Source organism: Passer montanus, unplaced genomic scaffold (genome assembly GCF_014805655.1).
Source record: "Passer montanus isolate IOZ18808 unplaced genomic scaffold, ASM1480565v1 scaffold59, whole genome shotgun sequence".
NCBI lineage: Eukaryota > Metazoa > Chordata > Aves > Passeriformes > Passeridae > Passer > Passer montanus.
This window is the reverse complement of record NW_024370926.1, coordinates 4527332-4552560: the sequence shown is the minus strand read 5'-3', so window position 1 is coordinate 4552560 and position 25229 is coordinate 4527332. Positions and strand designations below refer to the sequence as shown.

General features: G+C 43.4%; 1 protein-coding gene across 1 annotated transcript in view; it reads right to left on the bottom strand.

Annotated features, from left to right (window-relative positions):
• OXSR1 (oxidative stress responsive kinase 1) overlaps positions 1 to 25229 on the bottom strand; it is a 90256-nt gene that overhangs the window by 63063 nt on the left and 1964 nt on the right. Inside the window, exon 2 of the mRNA XM_039726442.1 lies at positions 7889 to 8001. Coding sequence (XP_039582376.1) covers positions 7889 to 8001 — 113 coding nt within the window. The remainder of the gene's footprint in view (positions 1 to 7888; positions 8002 to 25229) is intronic.

The window sequence follows — 25229 nt, the reverse complement described above, 5'->3', positions numbered from 1 at the left end:
CAAACCCCCATTTCATTTTCAGCAGTTTTCCAGGCTAATCTCACACTGGCTACATCAAAGCTTGGTTCCTGTTCACCCCAAAGAGGGTACCAACATCCTGAAAGCTCAACCCATACAACTGTTTCAAGTGATAGTGGCAAATCACAGGGACTTTGTGGTTAAAATGCTTCCTGGCATAACTGAACCCAAGCCAATTCTGTCATCTATCCACAGCCTGCTGCAGCAGTACAAATGCAGGGGCTGAAGGGCTGTAGCTAAAGCAGGGATCCCACTCAAGGATCACTGGGCAGCTCTGCTCAAAAGCATGCTTAGAGTAGGAAGGGATAAAATGCAGCAAAACAGCCATTTTGTGTGTAGTAAGGTCAGCTTTAATACTATTCCCAAAGCTTTTGGGAGAGTTTGCTGCTCTTCAAGCACAACAAAGTCACAGCAGGTAAAGGCTTCCTCTTCCCACCTCCCTAACAAAATTGCTATCCCCAGATAACAGAGTTACAACTGTGCTTCCCATATTTTCCCCAGCATCAAAACTATATTGGAAGACTGCTAATTAAAAGTCTCAGTGATTTCCACACCTCTGTAATAATTCATTTGGGCTGCTCTATACAAGGTTGCTTTATTCCCTCTCTGCCAACAGCCATGGGTCACTTGATGCAGACCCCCAAGCCATCCACAGATGCAGTGGGTGATAACAGCTCTTCCACCCAACACCCCTCACACTGCAGTGATGAGAGACAGCCTTCCTGCCAATTCCCATAAATCCCTCTGCTTTCTGCTCAGCTATGGAGAATGAATTCCCGACAAAAACATGTCTAGACACAGGCAATGGTTTGGAAATGGTTACATGCTCACCCTGGGCGAGATATTAAAAATATCTGTATTGTCAAATACCAAAAGCAAATAGACTGGGATTAGCTCTAAATGCCTCCATGGCTTCCATTAAGGGTTCTGACAAATGTTTTCAAATGTTTTCTACAGGCAATAAAAGAAACATTTCAAGGCTTGCAAAACAGTCATAAAAGTGCAGTGAAGTATAATCTAGAATCACAAGCAACCTATTAGTCTCCTGTAAGTCAGACATACTTCTGGAGATCAGCTTTTTGGATGAGGGTTTATTTGCCCAGTGACACACAATTGAAGTTTGAATTAATAGGAGCAGGTAAGGCTGTGTTTTAGTTACCAGCTCAAGTTTCTTAATGGTATTTTCTTTTCACTTCACCACCTTTTACTCTGTGTTTATCTGCCCCTGAGGCTTGCTTCAGAGGCACGTGCTCTCAAATACCAGGATAAAAATGATGCTTTATTTAGTTTTACTTCCTGCATGTTGACATGAACTGCAGAGATATAGCACAGCAGCAGAGTGCTTTCATGTGGCTACCTGCAACTTCAGAGGAGTCCAGAGAGCTGCCAGCGTGGCTACCCTGTCTGAAGGGAATCACAAGCACAGGAGAAGTGGGGAGGGAAAGCATGGCTGGAGCAGAAATCAAAGCAGGTTAGATGTGATCACCCCTTGAAAACACCAATGCTTCAACTATGGCTGGCAAAGATCTTATACCATGAGATTTCAGCTGGGAGATAAGGCATTAAAGCTGCTCTTCATCCTTTTAAAGCAGGATTTAGAGCTCCAGTCCTACATGTAGCCATAACCATTCACATTCTGCACCAAGTGAAATTTTAACAGTTCAGCAAAAAGGTTGTAAAATTGACAATAATAATTAATTTGCCTTTTGAGGTGGTAACATAATTAAAATAAAAAAAAGAAACCCCAAACATGTTCTTCTATCAAAAGTAACTCAAGAGACATTTTTTTAAGAAGGTGGAGAAAAACACAAAATCAGAGATTCTGATTCAAGTCCCACTTCTTGGATTATCCAGTTCAACTCCTTGCCTTAAGTGGCTAGAGGAGCTAAACTGGCATGAGTAAAGAGGAGTCAGATTAGCCCTAGAACAACAGTGAAAAAGAAACAATTCTGAAAGGGATAAACACAGTTCATCCATTAAGTAATCTTCAGTGATGGGAACAAAAAAGTCCCATGGCAAGTCATTCAGCAGTTGTCCATTTTAATGGCTACTCTTCAGCCTCATTCAGTGGTCATTCCCTCTTTCAAATCTTCAGCATTAGTGAAAGGAAGGAAGCAGGTGTTTCTGAGCTGTTGTGGTGTAGCAATTCCTACATAGCCATTTTTTATTGGTTTCAGCCAAAAAGCAAATGGGTGAGTGACTGCCTCCTCTCACAGACACAAGCAAGCCAGCTTTACCCACATCCCCCTCTTCACTGATCCTTACAGTTGCTCAGATCAATTCCTAGTGCTTACAGCTCAACAATGCTTTCAATGTGATTAGTGCCCACAGACAGCTGCAAACTCTCTGAAATTCTTTACATGCACCATCTCATGCTCATCCAGTCCAAGAGAAGGAAGATATTGGATGCTCAGGATTTCACCCACCATCAATTCTGATGTACATAGTGAATTTTACACAAAAAAAAATCCAAAACAAAACCTTACCAAAACTAAATCAGCCCAGTAATTAAGACTTCTGTTGTTGCTGCTTTGATAAACTTAACTCAAGAGACATTTTTTAAGAAGGTGGAGAAGAATGAGAATCTCTGATTTTGTGTTTAAGTCCCACTTCTTGGATTATCCAGTTCAACTCCTTGCCTTAAGTGGCTAGAGGAGCTAAACTGGCATGAGTAAAGAGGAGTCAGATTAGCCCTAGAACAACAGTGAAAAAGAAACAATTCTGAAAGGGATAAACACAGTTCATCCATTAAGTAATCTTCAGTGATGGGAACAAAATAGTCCCATGGCAAGTCATTCAGCAGTTGTCCATTTTAATGGCTACTCTTCAGCCTCATTCAGTGGTCATTCCCTCTTTCAAATCTTCAGCATTAGTGAAAGGAAGGAAGCAGGTGTTTCTGAGCTGTTGTGGTGTAGCAATTCCTACATAGCCATTTTTTATTGGTTTCAGCCAAAAAGCAAATGGGTGAGTGACTGCCTCCTCTCACAGACACAAGCAAGCCAGCTTTACCCACATTCCCCTCTTCACTGATCCTTACAGTTGCTCAGATCAATTCCTAGTGCTTACAGCTCAACAATGCTTTCAATGTGATTAGTGCCCACAGACAGCTGCAAACTCTCTGAAATTCTTTACATGCACCATCTCATGCTCATCCAGTCCAAGAGAAGGAAGATATTGGATGCTCAGGATTTCACCCACCATCAATTCTGATGTACATAGTGAATTTTACACAAAAAAAATCCAAAACAAAACCTTACCAAAACTAAATCAGCCCAGTAATTAAGACTTCTGTTGTTGCTGCTTTGATAAACAATACAAGCAAGCTGTACCCAGCATAGGTTTAAGTCTTAAGCTGCAATCCCAACATGCAAGGAACGTGTAACTCAGCAGATCAAATAACCATGCAGAAACCTCATGCCATTTATCAGATTCCCTGGCACTGACACTTGGGGACTTCTTTTCCCTGGAGCAAGCGTGAAGGTCTCAAGCCTGGAAATGGAATTATAATGGCAATTCCCATCAGATGACAGGCATGGATGAAACATCTGTACTACTTCCACAGCAATCTGCTGCTTTGTCCCCAACAAGCTTATAGTCTGGTTAAACCACTTGTAGGAAGTGCTCCATCAGATCAAAGGCTGTTCAATATCCTGTACAAGTCTTCAAAAGAAGGTGTAAAAACCCTATAAAAAGCAGTTACACAATTATCTGCCCAGAGGGTAGACTTCTGACTAAGCCTGGGCAGTTAACAGTTGGCTTATGATTTAAACCAGGGGAGTTCTTAATCCTTTTTCTAAATCCTATCTAATTTAACCTTCTCAACTATAGGTTGATTTATTTAATCTCACGCAATGTTTGATCTCCATGCTGTTGGCAGCAAGTTCCCTGGGTTATTTCCACGAAATTCTAAAGGACATTTCTGTTTAACTGCAGTTCAACTTGTTCCCTCAGCCTCCTTAACTGCCCTCTGGCCATAGCACTGCAAGAGCAGTGCCTTCACCTCTTGTGTGCAACCCGTCAGGCCCAGGGCAATCAGTCTCTGGAGCAGGAAGATTTTGGAATCTTTCTAGGAACAGCAACACCACATCTCCCATGCTCTTTCCTGAGCCTGTCTCCTGTTGAATCATCTTAGGAATCAACAGGCAGCATTTCCCCTTAGCTGGGAAATCCCAATGTGAAATATCCTATAGCTTATGTTTCCCTCTCTGCTGTTCAACATTCCTGGTAACTGCTAAGCTTGACAACCCACGTCATCTGCTACTCATGGAGAAAAAAAGTCTCCATCTGGATGAAAGAAAACTCGGCTTTAATTACATGAAAATGAAGTAGAGTTTGTAGGACAGAGGGGGGATTTAAGGCCTTTTAGATCAGTAATTCTTTAAAACAAGAAAACACTTATACAAGAAAAAAGGCTGAAAGCACGGTTATTTTGAGGCAGATGTTACACCACTGTTTCAAGGATTGGCAACAGCAGCAAAGCAACCAGCATCCCACAATGGAAAAGAGAGCAAAACACAGCTCTGAATGGTGTGCAGCTGTGAAATACAACACATGAGCAAGCAGACTGTTTACCAACCCACACCAGTGTGGCTGTTAACTACTGTAGGCTGCAAGACAAATAAAAAGTGGAACTTCAGCAATAAATCAAGAAGTCCAAGACCGTTTGTAGACAACACTGTATTTGACCACCTCTCCCAGCACTCCACTCCCAGTCACACCCCTGAGCAAGAATCCCTATAAACTACATTGTACTTCTCTGTCAGCTGAATCCCACAGGCAGGCTAGGACAGATCTGTGAGCATTCAAAAACGTACAGGAAAAAAGATGAAAATGAAGCATGGAAATAAATTCCTGACAAACATCACCTAATTCAGTAGCTGGGTTAGAAGGAGGCACATCTCTGCACAGCATTACTCCTGCAGTCTACATTCTTTACAGCAATTAGCACTTCTGCTGAAGAGCTGAATGCCCTTGACTTGGCCTGTAATGATTCAACAAAGCTGGCCCTTCCTGCATTTTCCATACCCCATAGCAGCAATAAATAAATGTAGTGCATTAACCTAGAATGTCATACAGTATATGCAAAGTGTGCAGTTTATTCCTGACCAGCCACACAGCTCAAATGTATATTAAGATAAAAGGATCAAGATCAATACCTTTAATGAGCCAAGTCATAGCACTTACTCTAAGCACAGCATCTCCACAGCAAGGATGTGATCCCAGATTTCCTGGCCTCTGGATACGTGCTAGGCTTAAAGGAAGCTCAAGGCCACTCATCCATCCAGCTGGTGATAGAGCCACTTACTCTGCATTTCCCACTCCAAATTAACCTTCCTTTTCTCCTCCATCCCAAGAGCTACTAGTGCAAACCACTAAGAAGCACAGACATTGAAAGAGGTGTACAAGAACCAAATCATCTTTTTAAGGATGGCAGTGTGGTTTGTTGGTCTCCCTATCCTCTCCCAAGCAATGTCAGACTGTTCTACCCTCAACAGAGAAATCCACAAGTGTGAGGCACTGCAGAAAAATAATTATAAAATAATTTAAGCACCACTTTCCCTTTGTTATCACATTGGCAAGTGAGTAGGCAGTGCTGTAACTCAAGAGCACACACCTGACCCCAGGCAGGAAAGAAGAGCTCACAGTAAGCTGACTGCTGTGCCCAAATGCCTTCAGAGCAACAGAAGCCCCATGAAAGCCCCAGTTTGTGATTTTAACTGCACTGGGGGAGAGAAGAAAGTAAGGTGGGGGCATAATATACCCCAGTGTGAACTCACCATATTTGTCTTTGTATTTGCTTCTTAAAACAACTGTAACCTGCAACCATCTACAGTTAACTTTTTTTCTTGGTGGGAAAGGCGCAATCCTGCAATCTGAAGTAGTTGCTCAGAAAAGTTAATTAAACTAATTGGGAAAACTGCCATGAAGGGAGACTACAAGACCAAAACTTGAGAATATTTACATTAGGGTAGAAGCAGATATGGAAACAGGATGGAAAGAAGTGAAGCACTTAGAGCTGGGAAATCAGGAACTTCCATTCTTTCAGCTCTTGCACTGAGAAACAACACTGGTGATCCAACAGACTGACAAATTCAGAACAAACTCAGGGAAAACACTTTTTCACACAACACAGCTATCTCAGCTGCTGCTCCTGGAAGCTGCCACAGCTCAGAGCCATCTTCATGCCCCTCCACCTCTCTATTAAATTCAAGAACACTTACAGCTGCATCCTCAAGCCCAGAGAAGGACCCACACCAGATTCAGTCACAAAACTGGAAGCTCTGGAGAGCTGACAACAGCAATACATTGCAGTCCCACCCATAACAGGAAAAAATCATTGTGAGGAACGGGTCAGCCAGAGACTTAAAATGTGCAATTAGAAGTACTTATCTAAAATTACACATCAAGTCTCTGCAGTGTCTCTTTCTGAACCTAATGTTTTTAGTCAGAATTGGCAATTACTCAAAGAATCACAATCTCAATTACTACATCCTGAACAATGCAGTCAGGAATACCACTGAGGCAGGGTAGCATGGGCAAGCCACACAAAAGGCTTCAAAAGGATACCAAGGGTTGGTATAAGGACAAAAAGAGCAACTGTGAGAAGAGATCCTGAACTCCTACAGTAGCGTGAGCCATAAGAGGATTTGAACAGAGGCTGTCTTGAGTCCTACACGCAACCCTCCTCAGGAGCACTGGCAGCCTGAACGGGGCCTTTCCTCTCAACCAGGGTAGTTCTGCAGATACCCATAACAACAAAAATACCATTAGGTACTAGGTGGAAACTGGAATTGTGGTTCAGGCGATTTACTGAAGATTGTAGAAATGCAGAGGTAGCAGGACTCCCAAATTCTGTTCTACCTTCTAATTGCAAGCACTGAAACAAGTGCCTGAGGTAAAGCACAGCAGCTGTCAAGGGGGGACAGAAAACAAGGCAGGATTATAAAAATCCTAGTGAGGTGCTTCAAAAGAAAAGATGGTAGCAGGCCTCATCTCCACAATGCCAGTATTTACTGTGGAAATTTTTGACCCAGAGATCTTTCCCATTCTAGTGGAGACACCTCAATGTTCACAGGAATGTCTGTGTTTGCCTTGCTTAAATTCAGGGAAATTCCAGATGTGAGGTGAATGAGACAACCACTGCACTGCAGAGGCACCAGCTCACACACACAAAGAGAATAAAACCAAACCAATCAACACAGGAGATATATGAGAAAAGGGAAATTTCAGTTACCACAGCTACTGCAAAATTCTGTTTTTCATTGAGACCACCTTGAGAAAAGAGGCACAGAGCAGCAGCAAATTACAGTGCTGCAGCTCCAAAGGACTCTGTCTCCTGTCCTGAACTCAGAATTACTGGGGTTTCCATATGGCAGCCTGCAGTATGTCAGTGATCCCTTTAGCTGGCATCAGTACCAGAAAACAGATTAGGAACAACAGCTAATTCATTCAGTTTTTCTGTTTACAGGTGAATGGAAAAAAATGTAAAGAACTGCAGGAAAGGAAAAGAAAGCAATGCCATTTTCTTTAATTTTAAATGTTTTGAAAGCATATAGCTCTGGATCCCCCTCAAACTTCAGAGCTCTTGTGGGTACAGCAAAGCTTCACACTTGCACATTAACTCAGTTCAAAACAAAGGGATTATACAAAGTGCTGAGCTCTAAACAAACAGTCTGAAGTTTTGCAACAGTTGATCTTTTTAACATTTTAAGTACCATGTCCCACAACCAGGACAACTGAGCTGCCTTCAGTGAGGTCAGTCAAGTTCCCTCACCTTCACCCCACTACAAGGAAGGTTTTAAGACACTTGGCAAAGAGATATCTCAGAAATAACCGAAACACAACTCCCCAGACAGTTCTGATTGCATACCAGGAGTTCATCCATGCTCGTCTGACACTTCTCGAGATTGATCCGTTTAATCGCCACCTTCTCCTTCTTCGGAGCGCAGAAGGCTGCCTGCACCACGGCGGTGGCTCCACTCCCTGGGGGGAAAAGAAACAGTTACCAACACTTGATGGACTCCAGCAGGAAGGGAGGAGGCCAGACAACAAAATTCTGAGTGCCAGGTAGCAAAGACAGCAGAGCCAGGTGAAAACCCAGTGAAAGCAATCCAGGCACTCCCCACTGCACAGCTCCATGGGCTGGCTCAGCCCCCACACCCAACTGCTGGGCAAAATGAATTAAAACAAGTGGATCTTTATGATCCCTTCCAGGGATCATTACAGCTCTGCAGACCAAAAACCCTCTCCAGACTCCAGCTCCCATATAAAAGAGTGATTCTACTCATGTACTTTTAAAAGATATGCCACTGAGGTCACACAGATTTTAACCTGATGTGTTCACCCAAATTGTCAAAACAAGCCACTCTTTGCTACCGACACTAATAAGATTTTTCAAATATCTTTATGCACTGACTGCTGTTCTCATCTCTCCTCATTTTATGCAAAGGCACGAGGTGGGTTTCATTCAAGCAGGTTCAGCTCCAGCTCTCACACTGCCTCAGTTTCTGGGTTGAAAACCACAGCCCCAGAACATTTAAATTCCAATAGGGAAAAAATACCACATTTTAATATACAGTCCTTCAAGCTGCTACAAGCAGGGAGTTCTGGATTTAAAGCACCCAACACCATCATAGCCTCTGACATGCAAGGGAGTTTGCCATAGTGAGACTTAAAATCTGTTGATGTTTGTTGGCTTCCAGAAGCTGTTGCAACATCCACCTCTCATCAATAGGACACCTTGTTTTACTTTCTACCTTCATCATGATTCCCCACATTTACACACTTCACTGGAAAGGAGTAACTCCACAGTAATAAAATGGGGGTAGGATATGTGGAAAATAGCTCAAATGTTCCTATTGCAAATTCCTAAAAAATGCTAATAAAAATAAAGAGAAATTAAAACAACTATTCTCCATTTTGGTGTAACACCAAAAATTTTAGCAGATTCTCCTATTTTTAATACTATAAAAACTACTTCCAGATTCTGCACATTTTTGCAAGCTTTGTGATTTTTCTCTAGTACATTCAAATAAACTGGGGGCAAAAACTTCCATTTTCAAACCATGGCTCCTGAAGCTCCCTACAATCACTATCAAGAGTCTTCTCACACCAAGTACCAGGTGAGGGAAAGAGCTTTAAACTCAGCCCTGAAAGACAGAGGAAAACTGCTCCCTTCCGAGTCGCACTGAAATAAATGGAAAAGCCCTGAACTGTGGGACTCTGCTCCTCTAATCTTCAACCTGCACCTGCCACAGTGGGAGCTACAGGACTTTGACTTCACTTTATATGGCATGGCCAGTGCACCCTGGACATCAGCATCAGCTTGCCAGGACTCTCTGTACTCAGGAGTTTACATTTTAATGGCAGAAGTGTGCAGAACACAGAATGCTAATGCTGCTAAAGCTTTATTATTTCCCAAAGCAAATGGGTTTTTAAGAAGTTCAACACTGAGGCCATTTATTACTTGCACACATATTGTTTTTCAGAGACTATTCACGGCACAAGGCAAAACAAAGTTATTAGGAAAAGGACAGCAATAACAGCAAGAATATTTACAAAGGGCTTTGAAAACAAAGTTTGAGTGCTGTAAGCAGATTCTAGAGCAAATAACAGACGATGGAGAGGTCTATGCAGATATTTAACAGAAAGTGCTCAGGAACAGCAAGGACGGGAGGTTTTGACAGCAGAGTTTGGTTAGACTGCCAGGAGCAGGGCTGAAATACACAACATTAAGCACAGGACAAACATCCCAAAAGCAAACCTCCATATGCACTCCCTGTAGTCACTCTGCCCAGCAGGTGCAGGAATCCAGCATGAAAGCAGCAATCCCAGCATAAATTAATTCCCATTCACTGGGAATCCTGGGTGGCCCTGACCTACTCCTCTTCACCCAGGAGCTGCTTCTCTTGGTTCGTTTCTGCTGCTTCTTCGATAGGGGAAAAAAAGTAAAAACACAAGGGCTCAAGACAAAGAGAGCAACACACACAGAAGTGGTGACATAAGGCAGAAGTGAGTTTGCACTTCCTAGTTACTGCTGGTCTCCCTACAGCAATAGCCTTTTGGAAGTCAGAACAAAAAACAAACACTGTATCAGTTCTTTGGAAAGAGTTAGATCCCAGAAGAAATGTTGCTGCTGACACATTCAAAGTGCCAGTATTATGATTTCTTTCTTTGGATGTCTTAGTGCATAGTAATAGAGGCTGAAAACACAAGCCAGATGCTGGAAGAATATAGGACTGTGCATCTCAGAGGACTGTCTTGTCACACAACCCTTTTCACTCCCCAGTTGGTTTCTCAGTGTGTATTTATACCTCTAAAGCTACCTGTCCTCATAGGCACAGGTATCTGTGTTCAAAGACTCTTTCTGGATATCTCAGACACTCAATAGTGTCAGCATGCTCCTGCTTCCCCCCACAGCATGACATCCCAGGATTTCTGTGCCAGTTAAACCCAGCGTGTGTCAGCACAACTGGCAGAGGTGCTTCTTACAATCCAGATGCAACATCATTACTGTGAACCAAGTCCTTCACAAGATGAAGTCCAGGGTCTTAAAGAAGTCACCACACAAAGAGTAGCTTTGTGTTTTATTCTTTTAGGATGTTACCACCAGAAACAATAGATGCAGCCTAATTAAAAGCAGCACCACTCATGCTACAGCTCCTTTCCAGTCCTTGAGTCTGCGGGATCAATGCTCACTAGGACTTGAGGGCAAAATCTGCTTTTCACTAAGTGCTGGACAATGCCCCAGCCTACAGGGACCCGATCTGTTATGAGTGTATGGCATTATTTGAACAGTAATGAAATCCCAAACTAAATCCTTCTGGGCACATGGCAGGGAATCATCTGAACTCGAGACTCCTCCCATTTAATTCCCTGCTGCTCCTACTTTTCTGGCAGCTCTCTTTAGTTCGATCACCACCTGCTCTCCCCACTCCCCCCTCTCCCACTAATTCGTCATTTCTTTCAGCTCCTCTGTAGCACTAATTATAGAGAAACAATGAAATCTCAAAAGCGTATCAAGCGAGGATTAAGCCAAGCTGCAGCGCGATGTGCCACAAGCAAGCTGCTCTTTGGTGGCAGCAGCAGCTTCTGGGACCAAACAAAGACTGGTTTCCATGCTTCTTTGGAGAGTTCAGAAAACATGGCAACATGGGCACTTCAGGCTTTGCAGCCACACAGTTTGTTTATTAAATGCCAGGCTGGCAAGAGAAAGAAAGGAGAGAAGCTGCAGCAAGGATGCCGAACACATTGCTAAGTGAAAACAAGCATAGGGAGAGATGACACCAACAGAGAGAAAAAGAAAAAGCTCCTTGAGAAAGTTAGGTAAAGTTTAGGAGCAGGTAACAAATATGTGGGCAACAGCAGGAAGACAAGAGATTTCCTGGGCTGCCATGGAAGGAGGAAAAAGCCCAAGGGCAGTTTGTGCCAGGGTAGCACAACTTGGACAAACCAACTCTCGCAGCAGCCACAGACCTGCCGCAATCAGAGCAAACTGCAGTCCCAATGATGAGGGCAGCACAGGGTTAATGTTCCTGTGCTGAGTTCCCATTCACTCCCCACCTCAAGACACTCTGATCAAGGTCAGTGCTGAGGCTCTTCCCTCCCCTCTCTCAGCCTCGCTCAAGATCAGCTTTCGGAGAAAATTTGCTCCCTGGTTAATCTCTTCCAACATAACGGCTTAGCAAAACAATGAAAACCGGGCACAGCCAAATGCTTGCTGCTTTATTCCTGAAAAGCAGGAGATCATTTTGTTGAAGGATGATGGGGAGGAAGGAGACCCCAAATGAGTATTAGGATCTGCTTAATACCCCCTGCTTTTGCCTCTGTAAGGCTCTCAGATATAGTTCCAACCCTTAGGATAGCAGCTGCAAAATTCCTGCATAAGAGGGTCACGACCTACTTTAGAAAACACCGCCTTAAGAGGAAAACATACCCTTTCTAACCCCTGTTTCTTTCATGTTTCTACGATTAAATGGCTCTTTCTGAACGAAAACCAACCTCTGAAAGGATTAAAATAACCCAAATAAAAAAGTCCCCAAGCACTCAGTTACTGAAGCCTGATTTTGCAGGTTCTCCCCTGGATCCATGGTCCCTGTACCTTCAGCATCCACAGCTCCAGCCTGAACTCCTTAAGGTGAGACAAACTCCCCATGAAAGCCCAGTAGCAGCTTCCAGAGGAGGCTGGATACCATCTCTTCTACAGTTCCACAACTTACATGAAGCTTTCATTTTTTTAAAATAAAAACAAACCTGCTGAGATCTCAGCTGAAGTTAATGGAAACCAATTATTTCAAGGCTAATTGGAGGAGTGGAAAGGCAGGGGACTGACCAGAGGACACAGCATGTCCCTACACAATTTGTCTCCAATTTAACTGAATCTCTGCAGCCACATAAGGACATTGCAGCTCTCCCAGTAAGACTGGGATGAATTGCACCGATGCCTCTTCCCAGGCAAATGCAATTGAAGCCAGAGATCCTCTTGGCAGAGAGATCTGCTTAAGCAATGAACACTCATGCCAAACAGTCACAAGACAAGCATCAAATCCTGGCTTCAGGATAGTATTCTCCTACCACGTGCAACAGCACTCTGAAGTAGTTACATGGAAGGAGGACTCACAAAACAGTGTTGCCCCAGCTTTAAATTTACTCAGGCACTCTCAGAGATGTGAAAGTTTCCCTTCATTGTAACTCAGTTGCTCACAAAGCTGTTACAATCACCAGGAGAGGTGTTCCACAACAGTCTTGTAGCATCAGTCCTTACCCCACTACAGAATTAAATCCCCTCTGTAGAGGGAATATACTTTCCCAGGGTCAAATGAACATGACAAATCATTTAGGTTTGAAGGAGCCTCTAGTCCACCCTCCTGCAGAAGGGAGGATTAAATCCTGCTTAGATCAGATTCCTCAGCATTGCATTCAGTCTAGTTTGGCTTTTCTTTAACAAGAGATGTTTCTACAATCTCTTTGACTGTTTCTCTGTTCGACCACCCACATGGTAAGCTTTTCCCCCCTTGCTAAGTAATAAGATCTCCCAGTTTTTCTCCCAGCCTTGACCTTCCACCATTCACCTCTGTACAATTCAGCTTCATCTCCTCTAGAACTTCCCACCAGACAGCTGAGGACAGCAACAACTCTTCCAAGGCTGGAGAAATCCTACTCCCACACCTGCCCCATAAGTCACGTTCCCAAGTCCCCTTCAGCATGGGGCAATGCTCAGCCGACACCTCCGCACAGCCCTGCCCAGAGCTCCTCCCCTCCCCTGCACACACACGACCTCTCTATTTTTAAGCGAGATCTGGAATCCATCCTCCCCTATCTGGAGTGCGGTGCCAGAAAGCCGCTCGTGACGCAGGCTCTGTTTATAATTGTGCCCCCGGGTTTTCCTCTTATGAACAATGCACACAAAACGCTTCCCTGCAAGGCTGCTCTGGAGCAGGCAGTGACTTTCAGGTTCCAGGTACCCCAAAGCCCAGGAAACCTTTAATGCCTTACAGCCCAGGCTCGGTATTCCTGTCTCTGCAGGCTCACTCCATCTCTGGATGCTTCAACTCTTTGAAAGCCTCATGCCAAAGAGCTGTGGGAGCCCTGCTCTGATTACTCATTCCAAGGACAATACAGTAATAAAACAAGAAGCTACAAGACTGGGAATAGAACTTCTTATGCATTCTTACAGAGCACAAGGCAAATACACATCTAATTAATCCAGAAATTAAATACTGGACTGCAAATTCAGACCGATCTTGCATTGTTTGGTCCATTTTCTATGAAGGCAAAGTGATGCCTCTATTTTATGCTCCTCATTTGAGGCTTCTGGTGAGAAGAGCCCTCTTGCAAAGAATGAACGGCTTCTAAAAACAAGCTAGCAAAAAAAGAAAAAAAAAAAAGCCTACTCTCGAATTTCCTGCCAACTCAGCATGGGGTGGGAATACTCCTTTCCCCAAGCAGGACTTGGTAACAAGAGTCCATTGGATGTCAAAGTCTTGCTGGCACAAGCCCCACGATTCAGGAAGAGTGAAGTAATGCAATGTTAATGGTCCTTGAATATGTTTTTCAAGCCATCTCCCCACTACACACCAAATTCCAAATTCTTACTACAAATGGAAGATACCATCTACAATAACAGCTACAAATAGCATTAATAAAACCAAAGGGAATTCATAACATACTCCTAGTATTGCCACAGAGGGGGCAAAAAGTCTGCTTACCTGTGGAGAGGAAAATGCTTTCACAGCAAAGTATCATCTACTCAGCATGGGACTGCAGGAGGAGTTTTAACAATTCCAGAAGTGGAGTTAAAGCCCCTAATCAGCAGGAGGATCACTTGGGTGCTTCTAGCACTGCTCAGTGAGCTCAAACAGCAAGCTGCCTCTGAGTACTGCTGTTAGAGACACTGGGAACAGCAGCAAAACCAGTAAGGGAGAATTCAGCTGGGTTTGCTCTGTGCCTGGTTGGGAGGCCTGTGGTGAACTGAAGCAGCAGCAGAGCAATAATCCATGGCCAAGACACAAAAAAGTCCCAAAAGCACAGGAGTGAGCACAGCTCCCCTCCCACAGCAACATGGGAGTACAGACATGCACCTACCCCCAGGAGGCTCCCAGAGCTGCACCAACACAGCCACCCTCACTCCCAGACACCTTTCCACGATTCATTCCCAACACAAATTTACTGTGAATAGTATTGCCTATTGAGAGAAGAACCAGGGCTTTACATTTCTTTACAAGCTGAAGGGTGACACAGCCACAGCACAATCACCTATTTAAAACCGTGGCAGAGGTAGTAAGAAGCCAGGTTTAACTTGGTGCACCTTCTCGAGTCATGCAGTGTTTGATCAACAGCAGAGATGGAAAGATACTGTGTAGAGAACGGGGAGAGAAACACTTGCTAATACAGTGCAGGGAAGAAATAAATCAGAGAAGCATAAGCAAAGGCAGAAAGTGAAAGCAGATTTAACTGGAAAGTTGTGAGGGAGCCAAATTTAAAGCCTATATGGGGGATGGAGGAAAACCAGCCATCCCCATGGACTACATATCACAGCACAAGTACATACTTCATATGAAGACACCTGCACCACGTGCATGCTACAATCCTGCAGGCAGCTTAAGAGCTGAACTCTCACATTTACAAGGAGGTGGCTACCCTCGGATTTCTGATGAAAAGGCTTTAGGAACAACAGCTCAACCCTGATTTAAATAAATAATTTTACAACTTTGCATTTCCGCGTGGTCAATGTCAAGATGTCACCCCACCCTTCAGCCCAGCCTAACTCACATCACTGCATGCAGCAGGTTCACTCGTGGTTCAGCTCACCTTGAGCACAGCCCAGTGCTGGAACACTCAGCTGGGTTCAAGCCAAAGGTGGCTGCAGGTACAGCAAGACACAGGGCATGTGCTGGACAACACCCTGGCAAAGGCAAGGATGGGGGGGGTAATAAGTCCAGGCAGAGAATTAAGATTTTAATACAAGTGACTTCCATTTCACACCAGCACATGTGATGGCTACAGTCTGGACCTTTTACTGAAGAATTGAAGGAGGAATAGGAAAAGGCAGTTTTCACTCCTGAGTTCCTCTTTGTTTCATTTAAATTGCAGGTGTATTGCTTTGCAATGCTCCCTGATCATTTATTCCAGTACACCCAGAGCTCAAGTAGTTTGAGATTCTGTGCAAGTTGTGAGGCCAAGGATTTCAAATAGTACTCACAATACAAGAGATTTCAGTTATTAAGAAACCATTATGTGTCTTTCTCAAAGCCTGAGAGTCTTTGCTCAATTTATGTCAGCACCTGCAGTGTCCAAAAGACAACTGGTATTCCAATACTAATCAAAGATGCTCAAAGAATTTCAGCGAATAAGGAGAAGCATATTCTGAAAGTCTGCTGTCCAATTAGAAACAGAGCCAAAACATTTGAACAGCACATAAACTTGCTGACAGTGAGTTATTCACCATCTTGACAAGAGCTCTCACAGTTGAGAATACCACTGAAAACCACACACCATGTCCAGAGCTCAGAGGTTTCTGCCCATGTAAGACAATGTATTTCTCAAGATTCCTAGTGCTCCATGTACAGTGGTGAAGGATGATAAGCCAGCAAAGATCACACAGTGCTGCCAGCACTTTTTTAAACATGCTTCCCCTCCAGTGGCCCATCAATACAGAAACACTTAATGCTGCAGACTTACTGCTTGCCCAAGTCTTTAATGTCTCAGACTCAAAGGAATATAAACACAAGTCAAATCACTTGTAAGAAGTTCAGTATTATTTTCAGAGTTATCAGCAACTAATGGGCAATACCCCAAGCTAGGTACATCTCCCTATGGCCCCACTGAACTCTAAACTATAAAGAAATAAATGACATTGATTTCTAAGATGGAGAGAGGTTAGCTACTGTAATCTAAATTACTCGATGCCAAGGTTTCTGCAGAAAGGAAGGGGAGTCTTATGGAAATCTTCACCCCACCCCCCACTGCATTGTTCTCTCAAAAATATTTCAATATCTCTTAGGCCCTGAACACAGAAAAACATTGTCTGTTTTCCACCTTCGGCAAACATTCAGGTTGAGAATCCTCACAGATTAAGCAGGGAAGTGAGAGGCTTGGAGAGAAAATGGTCAGCCTGTCAATATAAAACAGGCCAGGACTGGAGCACAGGGAGAGGAAAAGTGTTGGCCATGCAAAGCATGTCAGCAAGATACGTGACAAAGTGGTCACCGGGTCACTTTGCTGCTTGATTTCATCTGCAGTCACCAACCCACACACACAGCCAAGACGAGCTTTCCACTGCCTCCCTGTGATAGAGCTGCAGCCCCCCAGCATCAGACTCCACACCAGAGCAAGACAAGCAAGGAAAACAAAGATCAGAGCCAAAGCCCCTGGTCACACAAGGTATCAGCAGAGAGAAGGATTGCCAGGGAGGAGCATCAGTCCATCTGACTCTCCTCCAAAATTTCCACTGCAAACACCAAAGCACGGAAGAGAGGGTGGCAGAAGGTGCTGCCTTTGGCTGTATGCCTAACCCCCTGCAGCCCTCACCATATCCCAGATAAGTCCAGACTGGCAGACATTCCCATCATGCCTTTAATAAAACACCCTCTGGCTGTCCAAGGTACCCAGGTGATTTGGGGAACACCTCTGAGACCATTTTCCCCATGGCAGTAACTACAGCAAGCTCCAAGGGCCAGCTACACAAGTCCTGCGTGACCTGCCACATTTACTTAAGATGCTATTAGCATGCCTAAATTAGATTTTTAGTTTGAAACCAATTATATTTATTTGATTTTGTGCCAACATCTCTGGCTAATTTAAAGGGCACTGCAGCTATGCAGTGTTAATTCTACACGATGGAAAGCAGGCTCAAACATCTCATTTCCAAACACAGCAACTTTGGTGGAGAAAGTTCATCCTTCCCTTTTAATCACTGTCAGTTGCTTTTATGGTATATGCAGCAATGTAAATATCATGCTGGCTGTCATCAGGTATTACCAAGGCTCAAAACACAGCACTGGTACAGTAGCCAAGCCAGTGTTCTCCTTTCTTCCCTCCCAATTTTTATCTCTGAAGTCTGTCTCAAATGTAATTGTCAGCTGTAGAGGATATTTTATTTGGCCAGGTTTCCACTTAACAGAACAATCTGTCTGCTTACAGTGCAGATGTTTGATAGTACCGCAGTTATTTTAGGTAAATAAGCTTTTAAGTATCAGATATATCCTCTCTCAAAGGCTATTATCCTTTCTTTCCAGCAAATATCTTGATCTAGTAAAGATTTTCTGCATCTATTAGTCCATTCAGCACAAAAGATTAGCCCACTAGTTAAAAATTACATTCTTTAACCAAGAGTAACAAGAACCATCCTGAGCATTAGGATCTGGACAAATAACTGAGCTGAGGTTGCCAGTTCATCAGGCCTCTCAGCTGTTCAAATAAGATCTGCATTGGTGAGTTGTTCAACAGGAGAACTGCTCATGCTCAAGATGCTTTTTCCAGTGAAGTACAGTTTGCTGCAAGTCCTGCAAGTCAATACCAAGGTATTTATTAGCTGTTAATACCAAGCTATTTATTAGACAGCAATTGGCATCCTCAATGACTATTTTTACTTTAGTGAAAGATGGAACTTATGGCTTCACCTTTCAACTTGCTTGCTGCTCCTGGGGGGACCCTATTGTCCTCTACAACTCCCTGAAAGGAGGCTGCAGCAAGGTGGGAGTCAGTGTCTTCTCCCAGGTAACAAGCGACAGGATGAGAGGAAATGGTCTCAAATTGCACCACAGGAAGTTTATATTAGGAATAAGGATATGAGGAATAAAGGTATCAGGAAAACCACCTTCACTGATAGGGCAGTCAGGCATGGGAACAGGCTGCCCAGGAAAGGGGTGGAATCATCATGCCTGGAAGTGTTCAAAAAAGACTGGATGTGGTACTTGGGGAAAAGGTTTAGTGGTGACCACAGTGGTGCAGGGTAGCTGACTGGACTTTGTGATCTAAAAGGTTTTCTCCAATCTGTGACCCCATGACTCTATGATTTTATGACGACTTTGCATGGTGAGAGACAGAAAGGGTCACAAAGAAGCGGCCTAGGAAGTAAAGACATAACACATGAAATTTCCAAAGAACTCCATTTCCATTGGCAGATCTTGAGGAATCACAAACTGGAGGCATTTTCATCAACACCTTTAAGCTTTTGAGACAGCACAAATGCCAAGGTGCAGCTTTCCTGCACCTTCAGAGGGAACTGTCCTTGCAGACACAGGCTGAACATAAAGCAAGCAGTGTAAGAAAGCACCTCAGCCATGTGCTGTGCAAGACAAGGCATTGTTACTTCCCACTGTGCTGGGGAATCCATTCAGCAGCTGTTTCATCCAGCAATGACAGGGTCACAGGGAGCTTTGAGTGTTTAATAGAACGTGTGTCAGTAATTCCCCCATGTGCCATTTCCAGCACAAGCATTCATTAATTTGGTACAGGGATTATACAGTTTGGCATCAGCCAGAGCAGGGGGCTGAACTCCACCACCCCGGGAGTCCTCACTAGCTGGGTCTCAGCAAAGTGACAGGAGCTTTCTGGTTTCGTTCTGAAAATTGGCATCATGAAATCCATCTCCGTGGATTTTCAGGAAAGGTGTTTACTCCACAACAAGAAGCACGGTCTTTAATTGACGAATTTTCAAGATATCAAGATAACCTAATACTGTGCTGCCTGCCTGGAGCTGGAGCCAGCCTGAAATTCCCAACTGCAGCTTCAGCTGCCCCACTTACCTCAACAGGTATCAGCTCAGAGCACAGCCAAGCTGACAATTTTGGTAAGAAAAATATTCTGTAAGTGCTCTCATCCCACAGCCATTATTGTGCTCTCTCACTTTTCAAATACCATCATTTTCCAGTACCCTCTGCACTGTTTTCAAGGCTTCCTTTTCAGAAAAGCTGGAATGAACCCCAGAACTTAAGGAAATGGACTTAAAATCCCCTGAAGACTGAAAATGAACAAGAGCCCAGCTCAGAGAGAATCAAAATTGAAAATGCACAACCTGTCCAACAGTAACTATGGAGCTTTCATCCAATATTTAGTAAACCATCAGTTTTACAAAACATATGTTGAACTGCCCCAAGAGGCAATAATCTCACACCCTGCCACAAGTACCTCAACACAATTCCTCATTCACAAAGAGTTTTTTAGACATTTTCCAACCTGACAACACCCTCCCCTGTAATGAACTGTAAAATTTGTCAATTAGCTCTGCTCTAAGGCAAAAGCCAACTTCAATTCTTCCAGACAACAAGCCAGCAGAGCATACCACTGGACAAGCCATGTGCTCAGTCAGATCTCACCAGAAACGAGGGGGGTACTCAAGGTCAAATTTTCACTCTGCAGTTTTAACTTAATTCAACTCTGTGGATGGATGAAATGGGAACAGCATCCTCCCACACAGCTTTATTAATAGCAAGGTGCTAGCAATAAGAGTAAAGTTTGTCCTTAAATTACCATTCATGACTATAAAACAGTAAAACTCTGGCAAAACCCAAGGAGAGTTTACTACAGTGAGAGATGATCACTGAAGTATTTCAATTCACATTATTCCTTAACAGCTGCTTGTACCTTTTCTTTCCAGAATGAATTTACATAGGCTCATTTCCTGCCCAAAGGAAATATCCACTGGGAGAATGCTATAAAGTCAGTCTAGCATGGAACAATGAAAAGAAAGAAAACACTAATTTTTTTTTCTCTCCCTCGCCCCAAACTCTCAAGACAAGGCAGTTGGAGCAGAAAATTGAAATCTGGCAAAAAAATTAAAACCTCATTCAGAAAAACTTTTTTGTATTCCCTCACAAATGCATTTTAATTTGACTGAGTTATCAGACTCTGAAGGTGTCGTTTCACAAGCATGCAGCACAAGCTGTATAAAACTGTAAGGGATGGGAGGTGAAAGGAAGATTTGCCTAATATGGTAATTTGGTGAGAAAGTGAATCAGTGTTCTGAATTTATTCTGCACTTCATTCACAGATGGGATCTTGAAGCCTTTAAGAGTGGAAGAGAATCATCCCCTGCAGACTTACCAGTGTATAGAACCAAAGTGGTCTCAGAAATCCTCACAAGGCACATTAGACTCCAGTTTGATGGAGGTTGATATATAACCAAATATTTTTTCCAGGATGGAATTTCTCTTAATTACAAGAAAATTCACATTAAACAAGAATTCTGTGTGCAGTAGTGCACACCAGGAAACAACAATCTTTAAGAACCTCGGGGAGTGGTGAGAGAAAGGACTTGGAAAAAAAACTTTGCTGGTTGTTGCAGCTGTTGAGCGGTTGTGAAAAGAAGCACTGGATTTTTCATTTTATCACCACAGATCTCTACCTGCTTTTACAGTGTGACAGGACTACCTAGTACAGTTAAAACCAAGAAATACGCAGGCTGTGATGATTAACATGAAAACCCCACTCGTGAGCAATGTTTCAAGGCAAACAACGTGCTCAGACAAGTTAAGGGATCAAACTTAGGGCTGATAGAACCCCACACTAAGGTCAGTCCCTTCTTTTATGTCCATGCACATGAGGGACAAGAGAAATTCTCACTCAGTACCATGGACCCAGTCAGGCACCAGTACCCCTGCTGCCACTCAGCTGCAGTTACACCATTTGCTAAAGTGATTTTGTCCTACTCAAGCCAGACAAGTTGGATTTTGCTCTCAGTCTGGCTCCCTTCATTAGTACACGCATTGTTTTGCCTACCAGGGGTACCACAAGTCTTCTCACACACCAAGAGCCATGACCTTCTGATGAAGAGCCTGGACTGCCTGTCAGCCAGGGACCTAACCCTGTCTCCAAGACTTTCCCGTGTGGCTGCCAGGAAGAGAGACATAGTTCCACGTGTTTTTTAGAAACGTCAAGGCTGAACTCCCTTAGGTGAAGTCACAGGAAACTGCAGCGACTTTGGGAGCCAAGTCCTTCATATCTGCATCTCAGTTGTTTGATTCTAAAGGGAAGGCAGGATAATAGGCTGAACTTGTCTGGAAAGCCCCAGCATCCTGATATTTCAAAGATTTTGCAATGCCAAATTCCACTGCTCCAACAGCTATTCTTCTACACCCACAAAGCCCTCAAGTCTGTCTCTCCCTATTAAGAAAGTTTAATAACACCAAGTTTACAAGCACTCCATTAGCATGTCCACAGCTAAATTTATTGCTGCAGAGATTTATGATGGATATTGTCCATTTTTGGGGAAATCTTCCAAGAAAATTTGACCAAGACACAGTCTGTTGCAAGGCACTAATACAATTAGCAATAAGTGTTATTGCCATCATTTTAAAGAGCTCCATCTTTTATTAAAAGATTACATCTCTAGACTCTGGCTTAGTGGGCAAGCTGCTAACACTCAGAAAGAAAAGAGATGCTGCCAAGTTTAAATAGACAGAAGTTCTGGGGAAGAGTTGATTCTCTTCAAGATTTCATCAGCTGCAGAAGCAAGAAGCCTCCTAGGCATGCATTTGTCAGGCAGCATGTACACCCCTCAGGTGTGCTCAGCAGCACAGCCACACTCCCAGCACCAGCCAAGACATTTGCATTAAACTGCAACTATTTAAATGGATTCTTGAGAAATGGAAGTGTTAAACATTAATCGGTCCGGGTACCTAACAGCAACTGCTACATAGAAACCAAGCCCAGGAAAGTGTGAACTCTTCCACATGAAACACCCTGCATGTTGTTTTCTCCTTAATACCCTGGAATATCTGAAAGCAGCAGGATCTGTCTCTGCTCTCCCCTCCAGCCAGCAGGCAAGGCTAACAGCCACATATTTTTCCCATCCAGCCTCCTTCATCCCTGCATGCTTTTTTAAGCCCTCATTTTGCTGCCTTGTGCATTTTATCCTCCTTCCTATCAGGACACAGACAACAGAAGCACTAAAAAAGGCACGTGTACAACCAAACACCTTTTGCTTTCACTTCCCAGAGGTGAAAAGTGACTTCGTTCAGCTCTAACTCTAGCAGGGCAATGGTATCAAAGGTCTTAAAGAAATGAGATGTGTCAAGTATCCAGAGGAAAGGTAGCCTGGATGCAGGATAGCTTGGCTATTCTGTTGCACTCAGGATCACACAAGAGATATTTGTCTACATCCAAGCAGCAGATAAACTGCTACTGAGCACCTCCCACTTCAATTCCCAAGCAGACCAAGTACTATGGATGACCACTCATTTTTTTAACTTCTCTACAATTGCCCAAAGTTAATTTAATGTAACTTTTAACATAATATAAAACAACTAAGGCTTTTCCACCAACTTCATATGGAAAAAATGAGCACACAAAGAAAGTCTTCAAATGAATTAACCAGCCTGAGTACTGGGAATACAGTATAGGAATCAATTTTGCTCAGCAAAGCTGGGGGGGAGGAGTAGGAATCCATGAGGAAATGCTAAAACAAAACATATGGCACCAAGACTGAATCCTAAACACTCCATTTAGAGCTCAGGCAGTTCTATTTTGTACAGTGTAACATTTTTCTTGAATGGGTTTTAAATATCAGGCGTGTGAAACTGGCTGCAGCCAGCACACAGGCACCGCAGCTAGCAATGAACACCACACTCCAAAAAAAACCAAAAAAAAACCCCAACCCCTAAAGTTATCATTGGACAAGAGCCTCCCATTCCAGCCTGATTTTTACATCCAAAGACCCTGATTGCTCCTGGCCAGCACTTCCAGGCTGCTCTTTTTCAACACAACACTCCTACACAAGCACCAGATAGATGAGCATGGACATCTTGATAAAATTTGGGAGAGCAGATACCTTAATTCTAAGAAGTTCCTCTCTACCCACAAAAAAAAGTTCTCCCACACAGGGCTGGGATGAGCACAGACAGAAATCTAATTTTCAGCCCCAAAAGATCAACATGATCACATGCAAAGCCCAACGCCAAAGCTACTTGAACCACAGTCATTAAAAAACTAATCATTCCTAAAACGGTGACTTCAATTTTCAATTTAGCCTTGATTTCTGATGGGATAAGGAACTCCCACCACATCTGTTCATGCAGCCTGCGCTGTCCTCATCGCTGCAAAGAAATCTGTCAGGGGAGAGAGGGCACAGAACAGAGCCTGGGAGCACTCCCACCACTAATTTATCTCCTGTTTCTGGCATGGGCTGTTTGCAGCAAAGGGGATGCTCCTAAATCAAACAGCCACAGTCAGCACGGCTCTAATCTTTCCAGAAAAGTAGCAAAAGGAGAATGACCCAGTTCCAACCAACTTCACTCCCGCTCCCAGCATTTCCACGAGGAATTGTGAGATGCAGGCGAACCTGCATGTGTGAGTATCTGATCAGCACAAGCAGCATGAGGTCGAATTTTTTCAGGCTTCAAAAAGAAGACTGCAGTAATTTATATGCAATCCACGCTCAGAAGACCAACCACCTTCACAACCACAGCACAGACTATATTCTGCTCTTTAGATAAAAATTGCAGCATCTCCAAAGGCCCTATTCACCTGCAGAGCTCTCGCTACTCTGGGGGTACATTTCACTGAAATGCTTTTTAAATTGCTTCCTCTACCCCACCTGCATTTTATCCTTTTTTAAAATGAAATCAGGTTCTCTTCTTATCAAAGTTCCTGGATCCAGTGTACCAGAAGTTATTTAAGCCTAAGGAGGCTACTCAGCAGTTATTAACACTAACCAAGCATAATCAACACGGATATTAATCCACACCTTTATAATGGCATGAGTCATCCCCAGTGCTGAGTAATCCTTTTTTATTTATATATAGTATTAGCCAGGATCAGGGGAGCAGTTTTACAGTAGAGGTTCTCTTTGCAGGTAGGAAACTTGCTTTTTCTATTCCTGCACTTGAGTGGTATGGAATCATCCACGTCCAATAAAAGCCACATATGGCTATTTTCAGGCAAAAATAGAACAAATTAAAGAACTGGAATAGTTTAAGTTAAAGAACTGGACTACAAATGGATTTCCATTATTCCATGTAAAAAAACAGCTGAGCTGGTAATCTCAAAATTTACACGAAATTTTAAGACTAATGGTTTGTTTTTTTTTCATCAGGAAACAAGTTAAATCCTTTAAAAGCACCGGTACAAGGTTCATCTCTTTCCACACCAGAGCGCCTCTTTGTTCCGTGCTGAAGAATCTGTACAGCTCTTCAGTTATAAAGAGAGCTAAAAAAAAAAAAAATCAACCAAAAAACCCTTGAGGTTTACAGGAGACATGAAGCAGGAGGCAAGGCAGTCCAGCTCAGTTAACACAGTGACATTTTGTCCCACAAATCATATACGTGCTAGGAAACTTGCGTCACATCTCCATCCAGGCCGCTGGCAGACACACCAGTGTTTGAAAGGAGTAAAGGGGGGGCAGGGGACAGGAAAGTTAAAAAGAGAAACCATATGTTTGCAATATACACATCTCAGTGTACACTCCATCACATGCCAAAATGCCAACACAACCTTTCAGTGAGCTGGCGACATCCAGAAACTCAGTTTGCAGAGGGACAGGGAAAAGATACAGAAGAAATTCAACACTTTTTCCAGATTTCTCCCCGAGTTCTGTCAGTTAACATGAGACAACACATCTCTGCGTGTCTCCCAGTACTCCGAGGCTGTGGGATGTGTGTATGCAGCAGCAAGTTCTCCCAAGAGCAGAAGTGTATTTACATTCCCTTTTGTTCCCATCCCATCCCACTCCCCAGCTACAAAGAAGCATTTGCTCCTGTCCTTGATCACCCAGG